At 44.1% G+C, this 27,269-nt stretch overlaps 1 protein-coding gene across 2 annotated transcripts in view; it reads right to left on the reverse strand.

Annotated features, from left to right (window-relative positions):
• The window catches only part of LOC112248680 (lysyl oxidase homolog 2B-like), a 70,932-nt gene extending 46,285 nt beyond the window's left edge, over positions 1 to 24,647 (reverse strand). The window contains exons 1-3 of one of the 2 annotated variants that reach the window (XM_024417912.2): positions 24,467 to 24,647; positions 14,115 to 14,483; positions 13,469 to 13,644 (exon numbers count right to left, since the gene is read on the reverse strand). In XM_024417912.2, the coding sequence (XP_024273680.1) occupies positions 13,469 to 13,644; positions 14,115 to 14,475 (537 nt within the window). In that variant the 5' untranslated portion in view covers positions 14,476 to 14,483; positions 24,467 to 24,647. Of the gene's footprint in view, positions 1 to 13,468; positions 13,645 to 14,114; positions 14,517 to 24,466 lie in introns of both variants that reach the window. The other variant, XM_024417911.2, reaches the window with a different exon arrangement.
• Between the last annotated feature and the right edge of the window lie 2,622 nt (positions 24,648 to 27,269).

The following is a 27,269-nucleotide window of genomic DNA, read 5'->3' on the forward strand; positions in this document are numbered from 1 at the left end:
AGGGGGGGGATGCAGCAGATGGAAAAGCCATTAGTGGGATACGTCTTTGTGAGGAGGTAGAGAGAGGACCAAAGGAGAGGGGAGAGAGGGGCCCCTCTCTCTGGCTGTCTCATTGTTGCTATCATCCAGAATCAATTAGTTCATCTATGATGTCTATATACAGTGGCTTGTGAAAGTCTTCACCCCCTTCACATTTGTCCTATGTTGTTGCCTTACAACCTGGAATTAAAATGGATTTTTTTGGTGGGGGGGTTGTATCATTTACACAACATGCCTACCACTTTGAAGATGCAAAATATGTTTTATTGGGAAACAAACAAGAAATAAGACAAAAAAAACAGAAAACTTGAGCATGCATAACTATTCACCCCCCAAAGCCAATACTTTGTAGAGCCCCCTTTTGCAGCAATCTCAGCTGCAAGTCTCTTGGGATATGTCTCTATAAGCTTGGCACATCTAGCCACGGGTATTTTTGCCCATTCTTCAAGGCAAAACTGCTCCAGCTCCTTCAAGTTGGATGGGTTCCGCTGGTGTACAACAATCTTTAAGTCATACCACAGATCCTCAATTGGATTGAGGTCTGGGCTTTGACTAGGCCATTACAAGACATTTAAATGTTTTCCCTTAAACCACTTGTGTTGTTTTAGCAGTATGCTTAGGGTCATTGTCCTGCTGGAAGGTGAACCTCTGTTCCAGTCTCAAATCTCTGGAGGAGTGAAACAGGTTTCCCTCAAGCATTTCCCTGCATGTAACCATCGATCATTCATTCAAATCTGACCAGTTTCCCAGGTCCTGCCGATGAAAAACACCTCTCATCTCGGGGTGATGAGAGGTGTTGGTTTGCACCAGACATAGCGTTTTTCTTGATTGCCAAAAAGCTACATTTTTGTCTCATCTGACCAGAGTACATTCTTCCATAGGTTTGGGGAGTCTCCCACATGCCTTTTGGTGAAAACCAAATGTATTTTTTTATTTTTTTATTTAAGCAATGGCTTTTTTTCTGGCCACTCTTCCGTAAATTTCAGCTCTGTGCAGTGTACAACTTAGTGGTCCTATGGACAGATACTCCAATCTCCGCTGTGGAGCTTTGCAGCTCCTTCAGGGTTATCTTTGGTCTCTTTGTTGCCTCTCTGATAAATGCCCTCCTTGCCTGGTCTGTGAGTTTTGGTGGGTGGGCCTCTCTTGGCAAGTTTGATGTGGTGCCATATTCTTTACATTTTATAATAATGGATTTAATGGTGCTCTGTGGGATGTTCAAAGTTTTTGACAATTTTTTATAACCCAACCCTGATCTGTACTTCTCCACAACTTTGTCCCTGACCTGTTTGGAGAGCTCATTGGTCTTCATGGTGCCGCTTGCTTGGTGGTGCCCCTTGCTTAGTGGTGTTGCAGACTCTGGGGCCTTTCAGAACAGGTATATATACGGAGATCATGTGACAGATCATGTGACACTTAGATTGCAAACAGGTGGACTTTTTAAAACGAATTATGTGACTTCTGAAGGTAATTGGTTGCACCAGATCTTATTTAGGGGCTTCATAGCAAAGGGGGTGAATACATTTGCACACACCAATTTTCCATTTTTAAGAATTTTTTTAAACAAGTTATTTTTTAAATTTCACTTCACCAATTTGGACTATTTTGTGTATGTCCATTACATGAAATCCCCCCCAAAAAACATTTAAATTGCAGGTTGTAATGCTACAAAATAGAAAAAATGCCAAGGGGGATAAATATTTTGCAAGGCACTGTAGCAACATAATGGCAATTAATTATAATGTAATTTAGAAAGGAATGTCTCATCAACTTTTAGTTTGTCAATCAAATATCATCTTTCAGGAAAGCTCATTGAGCTGTGATTCTCTTTTGCTCCTGACTGCTCCATGAAATCAATGCAGTGCATTTGTAGGCCTACCATTGGTAGTTGAAGAGAATATGTCATTCAACTAAACAAGTTCAATGAGGTCCCTTGGAATGAGACCAGACTGAGTGTGTCATTCTAACCCTCCGGGCTTGGATTTGAACAGAATGTAACTGCCATGAATTGAGTCTTTCAACTCATTTTCTGGTGTCAGAATGATTTAGAGCTATCTTACGCATTGACCACAGGACAGAAGAATCAGCCAACCCACTCTGCACACACTGGTTGAATCAATGTTGTTTCCACGCCACTTCAATGAAATTACATTGAACTAACGTGGAATAGACATTGAATTGACAACTGTGCCCAGTGAGAAGCTCCAACCGGAGAGCAATAATATCCCCACAAGGGCTAACACTGACAATTGCAGTATTTGTGAGGGTTTATTATGTAGGCTACAATAGTCCATTCCCGGAATCATACACTAGAAAGTGAGCTTGGGGCATTAGTTCTAAAATGTCACATCCACAATGATGTTTGTTGCCCTTGAGAAATGAACTGAAATATGCATTTCAAATGCAACTGAAACCAATATGACATGCCAATGAAACATGAGGGAAAACGAATGCAAACATGAGGCGCAATACTCTTTATGGCAAGGATGTCCGTTTGGAGCAATTAGACAATGGTGTGACTTAGTGTGTAATCTTCAATTATCCTACTTCTCATCATCTCAGGCCAGACTGTAACCTCAAGCCTCCACCAAAACACAGTGCCAATGCCAGCAAAAACAATGGCAATGGAGCCTGCAGCACATGGTTCCAATAGAGAACCTGAACTCCATTGACTTCTTACAGAAATCACCAAATATCCTTGTGAAACGGGGTTACATAGACATTCCAAGTGAGAGAACAAATCATTTCTCTAGAACATCACAACAGTATTGAGCTAAAGTGACTTCCTGGGATCACGTTTTCCCCTCCCTGGGCTTACTGCATCTGTTTCAAGATCACATGTGCTGTGCTGACCAGACCAGCACTGTTGGGTGCTGATTATTCTGTGAGCCACAACACAAATAGATGATTTGTTCTTTCCAGAAACAGTGTTTATGATGTGGCAGTGCAGGCAATTTACCTCACGTCTCTGTTTCACTTGTTCATGCTCCTTAGAAAACATTAAAAGAGCCTTTGTTGACAAAGTGGAAACAGATGTTCCACAAAACTTACAAATCCTGAAAAACTACAGTTTGACTTATTTGGCGAAAGATATAAGGCAATTATTATTTGTAGTTGAATCTGAGATAAATCATAGATAAACTACTTCAATTGGAAGAAAATGTCCTTAACTATTACTGTGTGGCATTTATAAATTAGACACAGAAGTTCATGGTTTGTGCCACACTGGCACAAACTCACACATTGACTGTAAAAACGAATCTTGATTTCCACAGCTATGAGTTGTAAGAGACCAAGGGCTACATTTTAGACTGTGTATTTCAGAGGATAAACTAAACATCCGATTCAGTTAAATTGTATTGTGGGAATGCAGTGCACTGGGGTGTAGACTTTTCATTGTTGTTACGTGGCCAGAGAGCTACCCATCAGTTATGTGAGAAGTTAATTCAGTTGTTCAAATTCAAATGTCAAATGACTTTTTCAACCCCACATTAGTCAAGTTCATGGTGCCATTCCTATTAGGCTTGACATTACACTTTACAGAACCCTACTATGATGACAAGGCCAGAGGTTTACAGAGGAAAAAGTGAATGGTTTGACCTTAAGCCTGAGGGGAAAAACTGAGGTAAGGAAGATGGAAACTATTGCTTTGGGAGAAACAAAGACTTTGTATTGAGTGAGTGAGTGAGTGAGTGAGTCGGTCGGTCAGTTAGACAGACGGACAGACAGGACAGACAGGACAGACAGACAGACAGACAGACAGACAGACAGACAGACAGACAGACAGACAGACAGACAGACAGACAGACAGACAGACAGACAGACAGACAGGACAGACAGGACAGACAGACAGGACAGACAGACAGACAGGACAGACAGGACAGACAGACAGGACAGACAGACAGGACAGACAGACAGGACAGACAGGACAGACAGGAAAGACAGGACAGACAGGACAGACAGACAGGACAGACAGGACAGACAGGACAGGACAGGACAGACAGACAGACAGGACAGACACAGGACAGACAGACCAGACAGACAGACCAAACAGACAGACCAGACAGACCAAACAGACAGACCGGACAGACAGGACAGACAGACAGGACAGACAGACCGGACAGACAGGACAGACAGACAGGACAGACAGACAGACAGACCAGACAGACAGACCAAACAGACAGACCAGACAGACCAAACAGACAGACCGGACAGACAGGACAGACAGGACAGACAGACAGGACAGACAGACAGACAGACAGACAGACAGGACAGACAGACAGGACAGACAGGACAGACAGGACAGACAGGACAGACAGACAGGACAGACAGACAGGACAGACAGGACAGACAGGACAGACAGGACAGACAGGACAGATAGAGACAAGGGGAGAGAAATAATATAGCATTCAATCCCAATTAACATCAGGACAGATTTGACCTGACTGCCACAGTAGCCCTGCCTCCACCTAGCCTCCCAGCTTCCCAGCCCCAGCTCATGTCACAGCATGGTAGGAGATTCCTCCAAACCAAAGGAGCAAAAACAAATGGAAGTAAATACATTGAAGTAGAACAAGGTTGTTTCAAGGCATGTTACCACATAAATCATCTAACTACAACAAAAATACTCCTTTATGAACCACCATCACACCTTACTTTACTATATATTACTTCCTTCAATAAACCTCAATCAACCACCTCTCCGGGGGATGTTTCAATAGCTGACGTTCAATTGAGCCCACAAATTTGAACAACCAAGAATAAACTTCTTTCAGGCTGTATTCCTTCTAGCTTCTAGTAGCCCACAGTACCCTGTTTGTTCCATGTCGGATGCAGAGTGCAGGCAATGAATGCATCTCAAATGTTTCCTAAATTGCTACTGCAACAGAACACATTGGTGTGTACATAAAGTCTGCATTGATAAATGGATAAATGCAGCCCAATGGTAAGCCAGCTAGGAAATGTACATAGCCAAGAATTACCTTTCATAAACACAGAGGAATGTTCAATGTTAAATCTGGTTGGAGCAGAATGTAATGCATGTGCTTGATCACAGGTCAGACATCCCCACAAACACAAACTCCACCTCTAAATCATCTACAGTAAAAGCTGAACGGCAGTGAGAGGATACATTCCGAAGGATTATGGAGTAGGACAGGAGTTTTTATGGCACTAATCTTTATATACTGTCCCCAAAGTATATAGCTGTGACTATAGCTGAAAATAATTGTGTATGATAAATGGAAAATAAACAGAAAATGGATTCCTATTTAATAAGTCTTAACGGAAAGCAAACAGTGACTTCTCAGAGGAGCACTGGATCAAATCAAATGTTATTTGTCACATACTTCTTTGTCTTGCAGAGAGGTTGTTGAGGGAGAGGTTGTTGTCCTGGCAGTCTCAGTCATCAGGCCTACCACCATCGTGTCATCAGCAAACGTAATGGTGGTGTTGGAGTCGTGCACGTAGTCGTGGGTGAACAGGGAAAAAGGGACTAATCATGCACCCGAAGAGCCCCCGTGTTGAGGGTCAGCGTGGCAGGTGTGTTGTTGCCTACTCTCACCATCTGGGATCGGACCCATCAGGAAGCCCAGGATTCAGTTGCAGAGGGAGGTGTTCAGTCCCAGGGTCCTGAATCTAGTGATGAGCTTGGGGGGGCACTATGGTGTTGAACGCTGAGCTGTGGTCAAATAACAGCATTCTTACATAGGTGCTCCTCTTGTCCAGGTGGGAGAGGGCAATGTGGAGTGCAATAAAGATTGCATTATCTGTGGATCTGTTGGGGCGGTATGCGAATTGGAGTGGGTCCAGGGTGTCTGGGTGTTGATGTGAGCCATGAACAGCCTTTAAACACATTTCATGGCTACAGATGTGAGTGCTACGGGGCGAAACTAATTTAGACAGGTTACCTTAGCTTTCTTGGGCACAGTGACTATGGTGGTCTGCTTGGAAAATGTAGCTATTACAGACTGGGTCAGGGAGAGGTGGAAAATGTCAGTTAAGACACTTTCCAGCTGGTCAACGCATGCTCTGAGTATGCGTCCTGGTAATCCATCTAGCCCTGTGGCCTTGTGAATGTTAACCTGTTTAAAGGCATTACTCACATTTTTTTATTTTTTTTTATTTCACCTTTATTTAACCAGGTAGGCTAGTTGAGAACAAGTTCTCATTTACAACTGCGACCTGGCTAAGATGAAGCATAGCAAGGTGAACAGACAGCAACACAGAGTTACACATGGAGTAAACAATAAACAAGTCAATAACACTGTAGAAAAAAAAGTAGGCGAATAATTACAATTTAGCAGATTAACACTGGAGTGATAAATGATCAGATGGTCATGTGCAGGTAGAGATACTGGTGTGCAAAAGTGCAGAAAAGTAAATAAATAAAAACAGTATGGGGATGAGGTAGGTAAATTGGGTGGGCTATTTACTGATGGACTATGTACAGCTGCAGCGATCGGTTAGCTGCTCAGATAGCAGATGTTTAAAGTTGGTGAGGGAGATAAAAGTCTCCAACTTCAACGATTTTTGCAATTCGTTCCAGTCACAGGCAGCAGAGAATTGGAAGGAAAGGTGGCCGAATGAGGTGTTGGCTTTAGGGATGATCAGTGAGAAACACCTGCTGGAGCGCGTGCTACGGGTGGGTGTTGCCATCGTGACCAGTGAACTGAGATAAGGCGGAGCTTTACCTAGCATGGACTTGTAGATGACCTGGAGCCAGTGGGTCTGGCGACAAATATGTAGCGAGGGCCAGCCGACTAGAGCATACAGGTCGCAGTGGTGGGTGGTATAAGGAGCTTTATTAACAAAGCAGATGGCACTGTGATAAACTGCATCCAGTTTGCTGAGTAGAGTATTGGAAGCCATTTTGTAGATGACATCGCCGAAGTCGAGGATCGGTAGGATAGTCAGTTTTACTAGGGTAAGTTTGGCAGCGTGAGTGAAGGAGGCTGTGTTGCGAAATACAAAGCCGATTCTAGATTTGATTTTGGATTGGAGATGTTTGATATGAGTCTGGAAGGAGAGTTTACAGTCTAGCCAGACACCTAGGTACTTATAGATGTCCACATATTCTAGGTCGGAACCATACAGGGTGGTGATGCTAGTCGGGCGTGCGGGTGCAGGCAGCGAACGGTTGAAAAGCATGCATTTGTTTTACTAGCGTTTAAGAGCAGTTGGAGGCCACGGAAGGAGTGTTGTATGGCATTGAAGCTCGTTTGGAGGTTAGATAGCACAGTGTCTAAGGAAGGGCCAGAAGTATACAGAATGGTGTCATCTGCGTAGAGGTGGATCAGGGAATCGCCCGCAGCAAGAGCAACATCATCGATATATACAGAGAAAAGAGTCGGCCCGAGAATTGAACCCTGTGGCACCCCCATAGAGACTGCCAGAGGACCGGACAATGAGATATGAAGAGCGAGATCACACAGTCGTCTGAAACAGCTGTTGCTCTCATGCATGGTTCAGTGATGCTTGCCTCGAAGCGAGCCTAGAAGGCATTTAGCTTGTCTAGTTGGCTCGCATCACTGGGCAGTTTGCGGCTGCGATTCATTGGACCATTTCTGTATTGACCGCGTAACTGGTACTTCCTTTTTGAGTTTAGCTTGTAAGCAGGTATCAAGAGGATAGAGTTATGGTCAGATTTGACAAAAGGAGGGCTAGGGAGAGCCTTGTATGCGTTTCTGTGTGTGGAGTAAAGAGTTTTGTCGCCTATAGTTGAACAGGTGACATGCTGGTAAAAATGAGGTAAAACAGATTTCAGTTTCCCTGCATTAAAATCACCTATAGTTTTGGCAAGTCGGTTAAGACATCTACTTTTTGCATGTGCATGTGCAGAAAAGTAAATAAATAAAAACAGTATGGGGATGAGGTAGGTAAATTGGGTGGGCTTTTTGCATGACACAAGTAATTTTTCCAACAACTGTTTACAGACAGAATATTTCACAATTCCAGTAGGTCAGAAGTTTACATTATTTTTCACCTTTACTTATTTCAGGGGCAGAACGACAGATTTGTACCTTGTCAGCTCGGGGACTCGAACTTGCAACGTTTCGGTTACTAGCCCAACGCTCTAACCAGTAGGCTACCCTGCCGCCCAACATACACTAAGTTGATTGTGCCTTTAAACAGCTTGGAAAATTCCAGAAAAGTATGTCATGGTTGTATAAGTTTCTGATAGGCTAATTGACATCATTTGAGTCAATTGGTACCTGTGGATGTGAAAAGTGTAAATCAATCCCAGAACAACAGCAAAGGACCTTGTGAAGATGCTGGAGGAAACAGGTACAAAAGTATCTAGAGCCACAGTAAAATGAGTCCTATATCGACATAACCTGAAAGGCCGCTCAGACTACGGTTTGCAACTGCACATGGGGACAAATATCGTACTTTTTGGAGAAATGTCCTCTGGTCTGATGAAACAAAAATATAACTGTTTGGCCATAATGACCATTGTTATGTTTGTAGGAAAAGGGGGAGGCTTGCAAGCTGAAGAATACCATCCCAACTGTGAAGCACGGGGATGGCAGCATCCTGTTGTGAGGGTGCTCTGCTGCAGGAGGGACTGGTGCACTTCACAAAACAGATGGCATCATGAGGACGGAAAATTATGTGGATATATTGAAGCAACATCTCAAGACATCAGTCAGGAAGTTATAGGTTATAGTATGAAGTTATAGTATGTTTCCCAAACATACTTCCAAAGTTGTGGCAAAATGGCTTAAGGACAACAAAGTCAAGGTATTGGAGTGGAGATCACAAAGCCCTGACCTCAATTCCATAGAAAATGTATGGGCAAAACTGAAAAAGCATGTGCGAGCAAGGAGGCCTACAAACCTGACTCGGTTACACCAGCTCTGTCAAGAGGAATGGGCCAAAAATTCACCCAACTTATTGTGGGAAGCTTGTGGAAGGCTACCCAAAACGTTTGACCCAAGTTAAACAATTTAAAGGCAATGCTACCAAATACTAATTGAGTGTATGTAAACTTCTGACCCACTGGGAATGTGATGAAAGAAATACAAGCTGAAATAAATCATTCTCTCTACTATTATTCTGACATTTCACATTCTTAAAATAAAGTGATCTTAAATGACCTATGGACAGAGAATTTTTACGAGGATTAAATGTCAGGAATTGTGAAAAACTGAGTTTAAATATATTTGGCTAAGGTGTATATAAACTTCTGACTTCAAGTGTATCTAGATACATATGCTTTGATACAATACCGAAATGATACATTTTAGTTTGAAACGATTAGGTGCGATTCGGTTTGATTAGAGAACGAATTAATGTGCTTCGGCTCGATGCATGTGTGTGTGTGTACATTATGTATGTCTATGGTGTATGTACTATGTACTATGTAGGCACCTGAGCTGAGCCATAAGGTAGACTAGGCATCTACCACCCGACTACCACTATCATATAAGGGTGGTAATGTAGCCTATGTTTTTTTGTCACCCCACTTTGGTTGTGAAATCACATCACCCACTAATTAACCTGTCATTTTTGCAGATTAGGTGTTTGAGCTAGTAATGTATCACTATCGTTTCTAAATTAGCCATGACATGTTTTGACCGTTTGGAAGATTTATGGAGTGAACTTCTTTTCTGTCCTTGTATGAAATTATCAACTTTACTCTGTATATATAAAGATGACCACATACGTAGATTGTTTAAAGCAAAATGATCAAAACTATTGCTGATGGTGAACATGAACAATTGAAACACAATCTATTGTAAGCCCCCTTCAGCAGGTATAGCCAGATGATAGTTGTGTCTCCAGTAGGTTACATTTATTCCGGTAAAGCACCATTTTCAACAGTGCATAGATAACAATAACCTAGCAAATGACATAGGTTGACACTTACCTAACAAAGCCTAATATCAAGACATTTTAGCATTTGAATGCTGAAGGTGCCGGCAGATGAGGAACAGGATGCCTACCTCACGTTGGTCAATGCACAAAGCTGGGCACAGTGCAGTAGTTTGACTGGGCTACTAATATTGCCTGGGGTTCTTCTGCATGCAAAATGTCTTGTAGCTTAGTTCAACACTGAAGGAGATGACGCATCAGTTGTCACAAAAGATGAGGTATTTTTTCGAAGGTAGAAATCATTTAATAATAAAAAATACAAAAAGTGAACTGGTGATTCGTAACATTTGATTACATTTTCTGACCGACGCATGCTACATTTGGATCGGTTTTGGGGTCCGCGGACTGATGTACTCGCATCTTACACATTTGAATCGGGGACCAATGTGAGTCGTTACATCCCTACAGCTTATCATGAGGTGTTCTTACTAAGGTGAGCAAAAACTCGAGACGTCCATGACATTAGAGATTGTGCACCAGCTGTTGTTAACAAGGAGACACCACCCACCCAAAGAGAAAATCAAGCGCACCTATAGGCCTACCACTGGCCAATCAGATAGCTCAGATCTCCGTGTCGGCACAGTTTCCTCCAGCACACAGTGAAGTTGATACTGTGAGATTTCGAAACATTTAAAACCATGACTAGAGACAGACCCAATGAATACAGCAAAGAGCCGCTGTTTTTAAGAGTAATTCATGTCTACGTTGTTATTCAGCACTGTCAACACTTTTTAAAACACGTATAAGCAGGACGACGCTGGGCCAATTGTGTGCCACCCTATGGGACTCAATCACAGCCGGATGTGATGCAGCCTGGTGTATAGTAAATTCTTTCGATAAGCTTGTGTAATTATTAGCAGCTTGTGTCTTTTTTTAACACGAGGAATATTTAACTTTCTCTGGTCATAGGAGACACAACATGAATTGGTGCATGAGGCAGAATAATGCAGTGCGACTTGAGTTTCGCCATCAACTGGAAGACTTTTCTCAGCGAAGGGAGGGAGAGCGGAGGGACGGTGAGTTGGGTGAGAGGCAGCCTCATCGCTGCTCTCTCCCTCCTTCCCTCCCTCCTCCTCAGACTGACCATCAGATGCAGGCCATCAGTCCAGTCAAATAAAACAATAAAAATGATCGCGCCTCACAAGTAATACAACAAATTATCTATTACCAGTGTGATCATATACCTACATTTTTTTTTTTATATAACAACAAAATGGTTTGAGAAGAACAACATTGGCAGAGCAATTATACCATAGCCAATATGCAGTGATAATGTATTGGGCCTATAGCCTACCTACTGCAAAAACCTCATTGCTTCAGAACTGTTTTTAATAGGTTAACGTGGCATAGGTTTAAGTTTTTTAAGTCATGTTTTAAAAAAATCTGAGCGGTAGATCTCGGCTTGCATTTTGAATCGGAAAGTGATCTTGACTCAGAAAAGGTTGATGAACACTGCTCTAAACTCTAAAATGTGGGCGGAAATGTTCTCAGCCAAAGCCCCTAATTTGAATCACCATACCTCTCTCATCATCCCCCACCACAGAACCACACTAGTCTGTCCTCATCGCTAACATTAGACAATGTATGTCCCAAATGGCACCCTATTAACTACAAAGTGCAATTTGGGACGCACCCAAGTGTAACCTCAAACTGCAGTTGTGAGTCACCACCAGATGACCATTTCCAGATTAAAAGGTAAAGTCTCCATTAAGGCTGTGTTTGCACCCCAAATGGCATCCTATTCCCAACACAGTGCACTACTTTCGAACAGAGCCCTATGAGTCCTGGTCAAAAATAATACACTACATAGGGAATAGGATGCCATTTGGAATCTGTGTGGAGGGCTTTGCCTAAGCCTGGCTGTGTTTCACAGAGCTTCTGTGTGGAGCTAGCTACACATGCCCCATGTCTTAGTGAATGGAAAAGCTGAGTCTGATATTCTCTCAGTAAATATCACAGCTGGAGAGATCACAAAGGGCTGAGTCTATACGTCTAGACCTCTACAGCACTGCTCTCTGGATCATTATCATCTCTATCAGAGGTGGCATCACAGGTCCCAGAGTGGTGTGGCGGACAAAAACATTGGGGGCCCGTAGTTCTTCCTTATCTGGTAACCTCACCAGGTAAAACCTTATACGGTATGACGTGATTAATCTGTTGTAAGAAGGTTTATTATGGGATATGATAGAACCAGATTTTTTAATCAGGTCACATGGTTAAAAAAAAAACTCCTAGAAAAACTCCTGGCCTTGGGAGGATGAAAATCCGGTCAAACTTGTTGATTGTACTTGTTAATATTACTACAAACACAGAGAAAGCAACATGATTAGACAATAAAACTCACACGGCTCAGCTTGATTTATGTAGGTTTGCATCGTGTAGTCCGGCCCTAAGCAACTGTAAGCCTAATTCAAAATGATTGTGTTTGTGTTTATTGACTATTGTGTTTATTGACTAATTCCAGTTAATCATTTTGGATTGAAAAAGTCTAGGTAGCCTAGTCAGCCCAAGTTTGAAAATAAACCAAATTTGATCCCATTTACATTTTCTGACAAATAAATGGACTATAAATACACTATGTTACCGCTTCGTTTACCCTGGCCAGAGGGACAGGGCACATAGTAGGCCAGGCTAAGACTATGCAGCTACTGTTGTTTTTGTTTTATTATTTAACCTCTAAGTAGGCAAGTCAGTTAAGACCCCCGCCCAAAAAAATGCTTCTGATTAAATCACCAAGTGAGCATGCCAGAGTTAAGGACATTTCTTTTTTCTTTGATCTGTTCTTCTGTCCTGCACCTGATGTGAATATTTGGATGTTGGATGTGCATATTTTTCAATGCATATTTTTCAACCCCAGAATCACCCTGAGGCATCCAGCTGTTACTCTAAAGTGCTGTCTGTCATCACTTGATTTCAGAGACATTTTAAAAATGGAAACTTATGGTTTGAGCTGAAACTCAGAGCTCTGGTCTGCACTCCCCTCATAAGATTGGTATGTGAACTCGAGGGCCTGCAGAGTGAGCAGAACAGCAAGATAACACTCTGCAATTAGCTGTAGGCTTGTAGGACATACTTCCATGAGGTGCGCAATGAAGCCTTTAAGAGCCCAGCAGTATTACACTGACAGTTGTGAGTGCAACACCTATGATTACTTATTTAGTTAGTTACCAGTAGCCTCACTTTCTTTGAAAAACTTCACGTGGGCTAGTGCACATGACTGTAAAGTCATCAATTTTGGGTTCACAATTTAGTTTTGGCTTGACTATTCACTTTTTTTGAAAGCCACATGTACGTAATACTTAGATGCTGTCAAAATGTGTGTCTTCACTCTGCACAGAACAGCTCAATAAAACCAGCTGTGAGGGCTTTCTCTGAGGAGCAGTCAGGAACCAAATGTTCTGGCCCAGTGTAAAAATGTCAGTCAACAACGTCAACCAAAGTCAAGTGTCTTTGGGGCTGTTTCCTGAACACAGATTAAACCTAGTCCTTTTTCTGACTAGGAAACCACCCCTTTGTGTCTAACTAAGGCAGGCTTTATAGAAGGTAGATTGTTTACCTGCACATTATTGGCCATGGTGTTGATGAATTTAAATCCGGGGATCCTTTTGTCGCTGCACACCACACCTACGTCCTCTGTGTGCTTGCAGTCGGACACACCAATCCCGTTGGAGGTGCACAGTGCCAGGGTCTTCTCTTTTCCAGTGCACTGGACATTGTCAAACCAGATGCGTCCTGAAAAACATCAGGATTCTGAACACACTGTGGATATATCAAAAAGAACTCTGTAGGGATAAATCTTTCTTTCACCTGACCAGTTGTAGCTAGCGTGGTCAAACAGCCAAGCGACTTTGGAAAAGTGGACTGGACACTGACAGCAAATATGCTGCTGAGATTGTACACTGGCTACCTTATCCCTAACCGATCTAAGCTACAGATGTGCCTTGTTCATTTCGGTAAAAGTTGAGTCAGAACGTAGACAAAGAGCACTACCGGTAATCCAAAACATCCAGCATTTATTCATGGAAAAGCCGGCCTGTCAGTGAAATATGTCAGAATAAACATAAATCCAAATGGCCTATTGAAAAGTTTCACTGGGAAAATTGGTTAATCTTGGCCAATAAAAAAACATCCCTTAAAATAGTCAATTATTTCCCCTTATCATTACACATATAAAGGTTTGAAGTGCAATAACGACATCTTACCCTCTCCTTTCCCATATTTAGAGGACGGAAACCAGGAGACAGCCTCCAGGTAGCCCAACTCCCTGCACACCACCTGGGCAGAATGGATGGAGAAGTCATCATCACAGACTGTGCCCCACTCGCCATCATAGAAAACCTCCACGCGCCCCTCATTGTGCTTGCGCTTATCCCCTGCCAAACGCAGCTGTATCCTGGGTGTGTCAGGTGGCAGCTCCGGGGCACTGTACTGCTCCTGTTCAGGCTCTGGGTAGCCCTGTGGATAGCCGTGTGGGTAGCCTAGGTGTTCGTACTGGGCCCGGCACAGTTCTAACAGGCCCAACAGGATGGTGAAGCAGCAGGGGAGCGACCAGGCGGCCAGCATGGTGGTGTCTGTCAAGTCAGACAGTAGACAGAAGAGGTTATCTATGGGAGAGTAGGCAGAGATGAGGAAAATAACATTACCCATTTAAAATTCCTTTGGCTACATTGTCATATGGTTTTTCACAGGGAGACTGCCTGGGGGTTTGTAATTCAGGATTGCAGCAAAGGAGATTAACAAGGGCAGCAAGTGCTTCACCTACATTCAAAGAATTACAGTAACGCCAATTGACCCTTCTCTAAGCCCCTCTTGGTTACTGTTGCAATCTCGGACAATATTTTCCCAGAAAGTCCAATTCACCACTCAAACCACAGGCAAAATCCACTCACAATGATCTCAAACTGTGTTTTTAAAAACGCAATGGAATTAAACACAGACTACCCCTTGCTAATCAGGAGACACTCGGGTGTGTTGTGGTGGACTGTCATTACAATTGCTTCAAAGGAACCAGGTAAAATTACAGTGCCTTGCGAAAGTTTTCGGCCCCCTTGAACTTTGCGACCTTTTGCCACATTTCAGGCTTCAAACATAAAGATATAAAACTGTATTTTTTTGTGAAGAATCAACAACAAGTGGGACACAATCATGAAGTGGAACGACATTTATTGGATATTTCAAACTTTTTTAACAAATCAAAAACTGAAAAATTGGACGTGCAAAATTATTCAGCCCCCTTAAGTTAATACTTTGTAGCGCCACCTTTTGCTGCGATTACAGCTGTAAGTAGCTTGGGGTATGTCTCTATCAGTTTTGCACATCGAGAGACTGAAATTTTTTCCCATTCCTCCTTGCAAAACAGCTCAAGCTCAGTGAGGTTGGATGGAGAGCATTTGTGAACAGCAGTTTTCAGTTCTTTCCACAGATTCTCGATTGGATTCAGGTCTGGACTTTGACTTGGCCATTCTAACACCTGGATATGTTTATTTTTGAACCATTCCATTGTAGATTTTGCTTTATGTTTTGGATCATTGTCTTATTGGAAGACAAATCTCCGTCCCAGTCTCAGGTCTTTTGCAGACTCCATCAGGACTTCCAGAATGGTCCTGTATTTGGCTCCATCCATCAATTTTAACCATCTTCCCTGTCCCTGCTGAAGAAAAGCAGGCCCAAACCATGATGCTGCCACCACCATGTTTGACAGTGGGGATGGTGTGTTCAGGGTGATGAGCTGTGTTGCTTTTACGCCAAACATAACGTTTTGCATTGTTGCCAGAAAGTTCAATTTTGGTTTCATCTGACCAGAGCACCTTCTTCTACATGTTTGGTGTGTCTCCCAGGTGGCTTGTGGCAAACTTTAAACAACACTTTTTATGGATATCTTTAAGAAATGGCTTTCTTCTTGCCACTCTTCCATAAAGGCCAGATTTGTGCAATATACGACTGATTGTTGTCCTATGGACAGAGTCTCCCACCTCAGCTGTAGATCTCTGCAGTTCATCCAGAGTGATCATGGGCCTCTTGGCTGCATCTCTGATCAGTCTTCTCCTTGTATGAGCTGAAAGTTTAGAGGGACGGCCAGGTCTTGGTAGATTTGCAGTGGTCTGATACTCCTTCCATTTCAATATTATCGCTTGCACAGTGCTCCTTGGGATGTTAACAGCTTGGGAAATCTTTTGTATCCAAATCCGGCTTTAAACTTCTTCAAAACAGTATCTCGGACCTGCCTGGTGTGTTCCTTGTTCTTCATGATGCTCTCTGCGCTTTTAACGGACCTCTGAGACTATCACAGTGCAGGTGCATTTATACGGAGACTTGATTACACACAGGTGGATTGTATTTATCATCATTAGTCATTTAGGTCAACATTGGATCATTCAGAGATCCTCACTGAACTTCTGGAGAGAGTTTGCTGCACTGAAAGTAAAGGGGCTGAATAATTTTGCACGCCCAATTTTTCAGTTTTTGATTTGTTAAAAAAGTTTGAAATATCCAATAAATGTCGTTCCACTTCATGATTGTGTCCCACTTGTTGTTGATTCTTCACAAAAAAATACAGTTTTATATCTTTATGTTTGAAGCCTGAAATGTGGCAAAAGGTCGCAAAGTTCAAGGGGGCCGAATACTTTCGCAAGGCACTGTATGCTTGCAGTATTTAGCCTCTGAATAGCTCGGCATTCACTGTCAGCAAGCAGTCACAGCTACTAACCACTTTTAAAGCTAACAAGCGGAGGTGGGTTAGTGACGCGCTACAAGTAACGCATTACATGTACTTAAAGGCCCATTGCAATCAAAAACTGGATTGTGCTGTGTTTTATATATATTTCCACACTATGTGTGTGGACCACCTTTACTCCACACAGAGATACAGACAAAGCTCTCCCTCGCCCTCCATTTGGCAAATCTGACCATAATTATATCCTCCTAGCTACTGCTTACAAGCAAAAATTAAAGCAGGAAGCACCAGTGACTAGATCAATAAAAAAAGTGGTCAGTTGAAGCAGATGCTAAGCTACAGGACTGTTTTGCCAGCACAGACTGGAATATGTTCTGGTATTCCTCCGATGACATTGAGGAATACACCACATCAGTCATTGGCTTCATCAATAAGTGCATTGATAACGTCGTCCCCACAGTGACCATACGTACATACCCCAACCAGAAGCCATGGATTAAAGGCAACAACCGCACTGAGCGAAAGGCCAGAGCTGACGATTTCAAGGAATGGGACTCTAACCCTGAAGCTTATAAGAAATCCTGCAATGCACTCCGACGAACCATCAAACAGGCAAAGCGTCAATACAGGACTAAGATCGAATCGTACTGCACCAGCTCTGACGCTCGTCAGATGTGGCAGGGCTTGCAAACCATTACAGACAACAAAGAGAAGCACAGCCGAGAGCTGCCCAGTGACACGAGCCTACCAGACGAGCTATACTACTTCTATGCTCGCTTCGAGGCAAATAACACTTAAACATGCATGAGAGCACCAGCTGTTCTGGAAGACTGTGTGATCACGCTCTCCACAGCCAATGTGAGTAAGACCTTTAAACAGGTCAATATTCACAAGGCTGCAGGGCCAGACGGATGACCAGGACGTATACTGCTAGCATGCGCTGATCAACTGGCAAGTGTCTTCACTGACATTTTCAACCTCTCCCTGTCCGTATCTGTAATGCCAACATGTTTTAAGCAGACCACCATAGTGCCTGTGCCCAAGAACACTAAGGTAACCCCCCTAAATGACTACCGACCTGTAGCACTCACATCTCAAGCCATGAGGTGCTTTGAAAGGCTGGTCATGGTTCACATCAACACCAATATCCCAGAAACCCTAGACCCACTCCAATTTGCATACCGCCCCAAAAGATCCACAGATGATGCCATCTCTATTGCACTCCACACTGCCCTTTCCCACTTGAACAAAAGGAACACCTATGTGAGAATGTTATTCATTAACTACAGCTCAGCGTTCAACACAAAAGTGTCCTCCAAGCTCATCAATAAGCTAAGGACCCTGGGAATAAACACCTCCCTCTGCAACTGGATCCTGGACTTCCTGATGGGCCGCCCCCAGGTGGTAAGGGTAGGTAACAACACATCTGCCAAGCTAATACTCAAAACAGGTGCCCCTCAGGGGTGAGTGCTCAGTCTCCTCCTGTACTCCCTGTTCACTCATGACTGCACGGCCAGGCACGACTCCAACACCATCATTATGTTTGCTGATGACACAACAGTGTTTGCCTGATCACTGACAATGAAAACACAGCCTATGGTGAGGAGGTCAGAGACCTGGCCGTGTGGTGTCAGGACAACAACCTCTCCCTAAACGTGATTAAGACAAAGGAGATGATTGTGGACTACAGGAAAAAGAGGACCGAGCACGCCCCCATTCTCATTGACAGGGCTGCAGTGGAGCAGGTTGAGAGCTTCAAGTTCCTTGGTGTCCACATCACCAACAAACTAACATGGTCCAAGCACTGCAAGACAGTCGTGAAGAGGGCACGACAAAACCTATTCCCCCTCAGAAGACTGAAAAGATTTGGCATGGGTCCTCAGATCCTCAAAAGGTTCTACAGCTGCACCATCAAGAGCACCCTGACTTGTTGTATCACTGCCTGGTATGGCAACTGCTCGGTCTCCGACCGCAAGGCACTACAGAGGGTAGTGCGAATGGACCAGTACATCACTGGGGCCAAGCTTCCTGCCATCCAGGACCTCTATACCAGGCGGTGTCAGAGGAAGGCCCTAAAAATGGTTTAAAAAACCTCCAGCCACCCTAGTCATAGACTGTTCTCTGCTACTACATGGCAAGCGGTACCGGAGCGCCAAGTCTCGGTCCAAGAGGCTTCTAAACAGCTTCTACCCCCAAGCCATAAGACTCCTGAACACCTAATCAAATGGCTACTGAGCCTATTTGCACCCCCCTCCTCTTTTACATCACTGCTACTCTCTGTTGTTATCATCTATGCATTGTCACTTTAAATCCTCTACCTACATGTACATATTACCTCAACTAACCGGTGCCCCTGCACATTGACTCTGTACCGGTAACCTCCTGTATATAGTCTCGCTATTGTTATTTTACTGCTGCTCTTTAAATACTTGTATTTCTTATTCTTATCCGTATTTTTTCAACTGCATTGTTGGTTAGGGGCTCGTAAGTAAGCATTTCACTGTAAGGTCTACTACACCTGTTGTATTCGGCACATGTGATTTTAAACTTACTGTAAAATTGTGAACATGATAATAATGCCCCTTTAGTATAACAGCTATTTGAAAAGAACGACAGAAATTTCAGCTTGTTTTGGTGGGAGGGAATTTTGGCCTTCCATGGTGACACCATGCAGTAAATTAGTTAATAGACCAATAAGAAAAGACTTCGAAACCTCTCTGCCAATAGCAGCAAATTATCAGTTTCCCCTCCCCACTGAAACCACATCAAGACATCCTAGCAAAATACTTGCTTGAGAAAATGCTCTTTGCTAAGAAAACAATTGTATACTTATGTTTCAAAGTAGATTTGTTTAAGACTACCAAGAATCACTCCGTGTGACCCTGATTTACCCCACTGCAATTAAAGTTTTTGGGAGGAACTAGTACTTTTCTAGTTCTCTCTGTGGACTGTACTTGTACTCTTACTCTGCTAAATTGGACCAAATCCCTTCAGTTACGTAGATTTATATGATTATACAGTGCATTCGGAAAGTATTAAGACCCCTTGACTATTTCAACATTTTGTTACATTTCAGCCTTATTCTAAAATGTATTAAATTGTTTTTTTCCCTCATCAATCTACACACAATATCCCATGATTTTTTATATTTTGGCAAATGTATTAAAAATAAAGCCCGAAAATATCACATTTACATAAGTATTCAGACCCTTTACTCAGTACTTTGTTGAAGCACCTTTGGCAGTGATTACAGCCTCGACTCTTCTTGGGCATGACGCTACAAGCATGGCAGACCTGTATTTGGGGAGATTCTCCCATTCTTCTCTGCAGATCCTCTCTGTCAGGATGGATAGGGAGGGTCGCTGCACAGCTATTTTCAGGTCTCTCCAGAGATGTTTGATTGGATTCAAGTCCGAGCTCTGGCTGGGCCACTCATGGACATTCAGAGACCTGTCCCAAAGCCACTCCTGCGTTGTCTTGGCTGTGTGCTTAGGGTTATTGTCCTGTTGGAAGGTGTACCTTCACCCCAGTCTGAGGTCCTGAGTGCTCTGGACAGGTTTTCATCAATGATCTCTCAGAACACTTTGCTCCATTCATCTTTCCCTCGATCCTGACTAGTCTCCCAGTCCCTGCCACTGAAAAACATCGCCCCGGCATGATGCTGCCACCACCATGCTTCACCATAGGGATGGTGCCAGGTTTTCTCCAGATGTGACGCTTGGAATTCAGGCCATAGAGTTCAGTCTTGGTTTCATCAGACCAGAGCATCTTGTTTCTCATGGTCTGAGAGTCCTTTAGGTGCCTTTTTGCAAAGTCCAAGCAGGCTGTCATGTGCCTTTTACTGTGGAGTGGCTTCCGTCTGGCCACTCTACCATAAAGGCCTGATTGGTGGAGTGCTGCAGAGACGGTTGTCCTTCTGGAAGGTTCTCCCATCTCCACAGAGGAACTCTGGAGCTCTGTCAGAGTGATCATCGGGTTCTTGGACACCTCCCTGACCAAGGCCCTCCTCCCACGATTGCTCAATTTGGCCGGGCGGCCAGCTCTAGGAAGAGTCTAGGTAGTTCCTTCAACCTCATGGCTTGGTTTTTGCTCTGACATGCACTGCCAACTGTGAGACCTTATATAGACAGGTGTGTGCCTTTCCAAATCATGTCCAATCAATTGAATTTACCACAGGTGGACTCCAATCAAGTTGTAGAAACATCTCAAGGATGATCAATTGAAACAGGTTGCACCTGAGCTCAATTCCGAGTCTCAAAGGAAAGGATTTGAACACTTATGTAAAAGATGATTTATTTATTTTAAATAACAAAAATTACTTTGTGTGTAGATTGATGTAACTGAACAAAATGTGGAAAAAGTCAGGGGGTCTGAATACTTTGCGAATGCACTGTATATATCATATTTTTAATACAGACTAGCTAAAAAAACAAGTGAACATTTACCAATTATCCAATGGATTATGTACACTTTCTGGTAAAAAAGTGGAGGTGCAAAAACATAGGTTTGCACCCGTATTTTAATTTGCTCCATAGTTCAGGTGGCCAAGTGTAGGCTTTGGAGAAAAGCTGTTTGGATGAAAATAAATGTAGACTAAAAGTATTAGCATGCCATATCATAGAGGAGGTGTTTTAAAAAAATCTATGTCTACTCATAGCCAATCACCCCGCAGCCACTGGCAATGAGCGCTCCACTCATACCTACTTTTCTAATATGAACTTCCCCGGGCTCTAGAGAACAACATGAATGAGGCCTGGAAGCCAAGGCTTGGGGGGGGGGCTTAACAACAACAACAAACTATTACTCCGCTCTGGTCAATCATGGCAGGATGTCATGTGGCATGAAGTCACAGAGAAAAACATTGATTTACACTACCGTTCAAAAGTTTGGGGTCACTTAGAAATTTAATTGTTTTTGAAAGAAAAGCTAATTTTTTTTAACATCAAATTGATCAGAAATACAGTGTAGACATTGATAATGTTGTAAATGACTATTGTAGCTGGAAACCGGCAGATTTTTATGGAATATCTACATAGGTGTACAGAGGCCCATTATCAGCAACCATCACTCCTGTGTTCCAATGGCACGCTCTGTTAGCTAATACAAGTTTATCATTTTAAAAGGCTAATTGATCATTAAGAAAACCCTTTTACAATTATGTTAGCACAGCTGAAAACTGTTGTTCTGATTAAAGAAGCAATAAAGCTGTCCTTCTTTAGAGTAGTTGAGCATTAGCATTTGTGGGTTAGATTACAGGCTCAAAATGGCCAGAAACAAAGACTTTCTTCTGAAACTCGTAAATCTATTCTTATTCTGAGAAATCTATATGGGACAGCTGTCAATTTCTTGGTCCTTAAGTTAAAATGGTATACTTTTTTATTTATTACAATTTTCTATTGTCAATTTTGGTCTTTAATGGAGGGCTGACAGACAAGTTCTTTACATTTGTACTCATCAGAACGCTTGCCTCTTCATTTTTTGCTGTAATGCTGCAATTAGTTGGTTATAATTTTGAGTAGAGCAGACATTTCCATATGTTTTTGTTAGCTGTATGTGTGACATACTGTAACTCCACCAGTCCTATTTATGATATATTTACAAAGAATATACTTTTTTAAACAATTTTTCTGAAACTCGCCAGTCTATTCTTGTTGTGAGAAATTAAGGCTATTCCATGCGAGAAATTGCCAAGAAACTGAAGATCTCGTACAACGCTGTGTACTACTCCTTTCACAGAACAGCGCAAACTGGCCCTAACCAGAATAGAAAGAGGAGTGGGAGGCCCTGGTGCACAACTGAGCAAGAGGACAAGTACATTAGAGTGTCTAGATTGAGAAACAGACCCCTCACAAGTCCTCAACTGGAATCTTCCTTAAATTGTACCCGCAGAACACCAGTCTCAACATCAACAGTGAAGAGGTGACTCCGGGATGCTGGCCTTCTAGGCAGAGTTCCTCTGTCCAGTGTCTGTGCTCTTTTGCCCATCTTAATATTTTCTTTTTATTGGCCAGTCTGAGATATGGCTTTTTCTTTGCAACTCTGCCTCGAAAGCCAGCATCCCGGAGTCGCCTCTTCACTGTTGACGTTGAGACTGTTACTTGTTATTCGACCCCTGCCTGCCTTGACCTGTCGTTTGCCTGTCCCTGTCGTTGCAATAAACATTGCTACTTCACACAGTCTGTACTTGGGTCTTTACTTGATTCCTGATTTTTTTTAAAGCATAACTCCTTTTAAGACTGCAGCAACATTTCACACAAGGCATTAAGCAATTCAACAATATAGTGGCTTTCAAGTGATGTAAACTAAAGGCTATGTATGTCTGGCAGTGGGGGTTGGATCTTTCCATTTTCCAGCATCTTTCTATTTTCTTCAATGTAAGTGGGCAGTTGGTTACACAAGTTACAAAACATAGACGTTACAAAGTCAAGCCCACAGGGTCTGCATCTCCTCACAGCCTAATAACCATTCTAATGTTTTCATTAAACCACATGGATAAGATACACACAGAAGCTACAGTACTTTATGACAAATGTCGTCTGGGATCTAAGATGTATGACCATATCTTAAATTGAAATTCCATCCTGCTTCAGCACTCAAAGATTTAAGGGCTCAAAGTGGAGTGCAGTACAGTATCACAAAACACATTCCTAGTGCAAATGTAAGGTAAAGATTCAAAAGTATAAGATGGCCCACCCCATGAAATGGTGACCCCTTGGATCAAACAGAAGTCATTTAGCTTCCGCCAAACAAAGCAAGGTATCCAGGAAGCTCTGCCTCCATTTGGTCTTCAGTGGAAACCAATATGTGCAGGCAGATAAACTAACACAGCAGCATCCATCAACCACCTAGAACGCTTCTTTCACAAGAAAGACAACATTAAATCTATGCTGAGACATTTAAAAAAATGGCCACTAGTTTTTACTTGTCATGTTTCCCCTCGAGAATGTTAGACACAATTTCCACTGACTCGTCGCCGTAGGGCATCTAGGTCATACGGTGGTGGTTCCGGGTTCAATATGTCAGGTCAGAAAGAGTTGGAGCCTTCCCAATACCTGTGCTCAGGCCATTATAATGTGTAGAACTAACTGGATAATTATAGAAGCACTGAAAAGAGTCTTATCGTGCACTATGGGATGGTGAGAGAAGACGCTATAAATGCATTACATACAGGCAGCTCATAGAATGTGCACCAAAGTTAACCAAACCATCAACTTGAATAATTATTCACTGTTCCTTCAAGGACAATACAGTAAACTAGAATCAAGACAGAGAACTCCTGGCACATGGCATTGATTTATAGCACAGAACAGCACATCCAGGTAATAATACATAGGTATGCCATTTAACTAACATTCTCTGCAACCTAATTACACAACCACTATAGGCTATAGAGACTGCAATCACACATCATCATGTGAGAAATCAGTAAGATCAGTGTCCACAAAAGCAGAGGCATTTTGTTTCTCTCGCCCCAAGTAACTTCAACTAAACTGTGGTTGAATACTGTGCACCTTTCATCTCACAAATCCCACAACTATCCATTCCAGGCATAAATATTATCAGCGTTCCCACAATATGCTGGCATCCTTATTTGTGAACATTGCGAAACAGACTGCGATGTATTCTCATTATCGTCTACAATCAATTTTACAAATACAAAAGTCTAGACATAGAAACCGTTAACAACCTAATTTCATTATCAACATGAAATCAGAGTGCATTTGGTTATACGTGGCATATATGAACAAGTAGCCAAAGTTGCTTAAATTTAATAAGAAGCACAAAGACCATATAGCACATCAAGCACATTTGTCCAGTAATATCCTTTAGTAACTGTTTCATTAACATAATTTTCAAGTTATTTCCAAAAGAAGCTCTCACCACAGACGATTATCAAAAAATGATCTTGATCCCGTTGAAGACTATATATGGCTGCCTGATCTGATGCCCAAGTCACGAATGTATATTTTTACTCCCCAAGGATTAGGATTGCTACGTGACTTTCGGATGGTTTCTAAACTTTCACTCCCCCTTGCAATTTCAATGCCGCTTCCGACAAAGTTATGCCTTGTGGATCTGCCCAGTTACGCCCACTGCTGAAATGACCTCACCGATGGCCTGAGCAGTGAGCGCTGGAAGTGGAATAGCCGTAATTCCTGGATATTTGGAGCGACACTGGGACGACAACATCGCAGAAGGACAGCAAAATGCAGCTCAACAACTCTGATTTTGTGACACATTGGTACAAATTGGCACCCAGAACCAAAAAATCACACCTTTATCATGAGTCAATGCTTGGCCATTTAGTCCGTGACAGCATCTGACAGTTACTCTTTGTACTGATCCTTGATAAACTGCTGCCACCATGTGCAAATGATATAGCCATCATGTTAAATGTGTATTTCTTGAATAGGCCCACAGCAGCTCTAGTTTTCATTGCCACAAAAGAACACAACATATTGATCGTTTGCATGGCCACATATTGTCACGCCCTGGTCTTAGTATTTTTGTGTTTATATATTTATTAATCTGTTAATCGTGAGGAGCAGGCAGCGATCAAAGGACTTCTGGACTTGGGAAGAGATATTGGACGGAAAAGGACCCTGGGCACAGCCTGGTGAATATCGACGCCCCAAAGAAGAACTGGAGGCGGCGAGAGCGGAGAGGCGCTGGTATGAAGAGGCAGCACAGCGACGCGGATGGAAGCCTGAGAGTCACCCCAAAAAATTTATTGGGGGCTCACAGGGAGTATGGCGATGCCAGGTAGGAGACCTGCGCAAACTCCCTGTGCTTACCGGGGGGCTAAAGAGACCGGGCAGGCACCGTGTTATGCTAGTGAGCACACGGTGTCTCCAGTGCGGGTGCATAGCCCGGTACGGTACTTACCAGCTCTTCGTATTAGCCGGGCTAGAGTGGGCATCGAGCCAAGTAAGGTTGGGCAGGCTCGGTGCTCAAGAGCTCCAGTGCGCCTGCACGGTCCGGTCTATCCAGAGCCACCTCCACACACCAGTCCTCCGGTAGCAGCTCCCCGCACCAGGCTTCCTGTGCGTGTCCTTGATCCAGTAACACCAGTGCCAGCACCACGCACCAGGCCTTCAGTGCGCCTCGCCTGTTTAGCGCTGCCAGAGCCTTTCTCCTCTCTAGCGCTGCCGGAGCCTCCCGCCTGTATAGCGCAGCCAGAACCCTCCTCCTCTACAGCGCTGCCGGAGCCTCCCGCCTGTTCAGCGCAGCCAGAGCCTTCCTCCTCTACAGCGCTGCCGGAGCCTCCCGCCTGTTCAGCGCAGCCAGAGCCTTCCTCCTCTACAGCGCCACCGGAGCCTCCCGCCTGTTCAGCGCAGCCAGAGCCTTCCTCCTCTACAGCGCCGCCGGAGCCTCCCGCCTGTTCAGCGCAGCCAGAGCCTTCCTCCTCTACAGCGCTGCCGGAGCCTCCCGCCTGTTCAGCGCAGCCAGAGCTGCCAGCCTGCATGGAGCAGCCTGAGCTGCCAGTCTGCATGGAGCAGCCAGAGCTGCCAGGCTACATGGAGCAGCCTGAGCTGCCAGTCTGCATGGAGCAGCCAGAGCTGCCAGTCTGCATGGAGCAGCCAGAGCTGTCAGCCTGCAAGCAGCCAGAGCTGCCAGTCTGCATGGAGCTGCCAGTCTGCATGGAGCAGCCAGAGCTGTCAGTCTGCATGGAGCAGCCAGAGCAGCCAGATCTGCCAGTCAGCCAGACTCTTCCAGATCTGCCAGTCAGCCAGACACTTCCAGATCTGCCAGTCAGCCAGACTCTTCCAGATCTGCCAGTCAGCCAGACTCTTCCAGATCTGCCAGTCAGCCAGACTCTTCCAGATCTGCCAGTCAGCCAGACTCTTCCAGATCTGCCAGTCAACCAGACTCTTCCAGTCAACCAGACTCTTCCAGATCCGCCAGCCAGCCAGGATCTGCCGGAGCAAACTACCTGCCTGAGCTTCCTCTCAGTGCTGAGCTTCCTCTCAGTGCTGAGCTTCCTCCCAGTGCTGGGCTTCCCCTCAGTGCTGGGCTTCCCCTCAGTGCTGGGCTTCCCCTCAGTCCCGAGCTGCCCCTCAGTCCCGAGCTTCCCCTCAGTCCCGAGCTTCCCCTCAGTCCCGAGCTTCCCCTCAGTCCCGAGCTTCCCCTCAGTCCCGAGCTTCCCCTCAGTCCCGAGCTTCTACCTCAGTCCCGAGCTTCTACCTCAATCCCGAGCTGTCCCTCAATCCAGTGGGGTCCTTGGTGAGGGTTATTAGGCCTAGGTTGGCGGCGAGGGTTGCCAATCAAAGGACGCGTTACAGGGGACTAAGACTTGGTTGGAGTGGGGTCCACGTCCCGAGCCGGAGCCGCCACCGTGGACAGACGCCCACCCGGACCCTCCCCATGGGTTTTAGTGTGCGGCCTTGAGATAGAAGCTGTTTTTCAGTCTCTCGGTCCCAGCTTTGATGCACCTGTACTGACCTCGCCTTCTGGATGATAGCGGGGTGAACAGACAGTGGCTCGGGTGGTTGATGTCCTTGATGATCTTTATGGCCTTCCTGTAACATCGGGTGGTGTTTGTGTCCTGGAGGGCAGGTAGTTTGCCCCCGGTGATGCGTTGTGCAGACCTCACTACCCTCTGGAGAGCCTTACGGTTGTGGGCGGAGCAGTTGCCGTACCAGGCGGTGATACAGCCCGCCAGGATGCTCTCGATTGTGCATCT

The sequence above is a fragment of the Oncorhynchus tshawytscha genome, linkage group LG04 (assembly GCF_018296145.1).
Source record: "Oncorhynchus tshawytscha isolate Ot180627B linkage group LG04, Otsh_v2.0, whole genome shotgun sequence".
Classification (NCBI taxonomy): domain Eukaryota; kingdom Metazoa; phylum Chordata; class Actinopteri; order Salmoniformes; family Salmonidae; genus Oncorhynchus; species Oncorhynchus tshawytscha.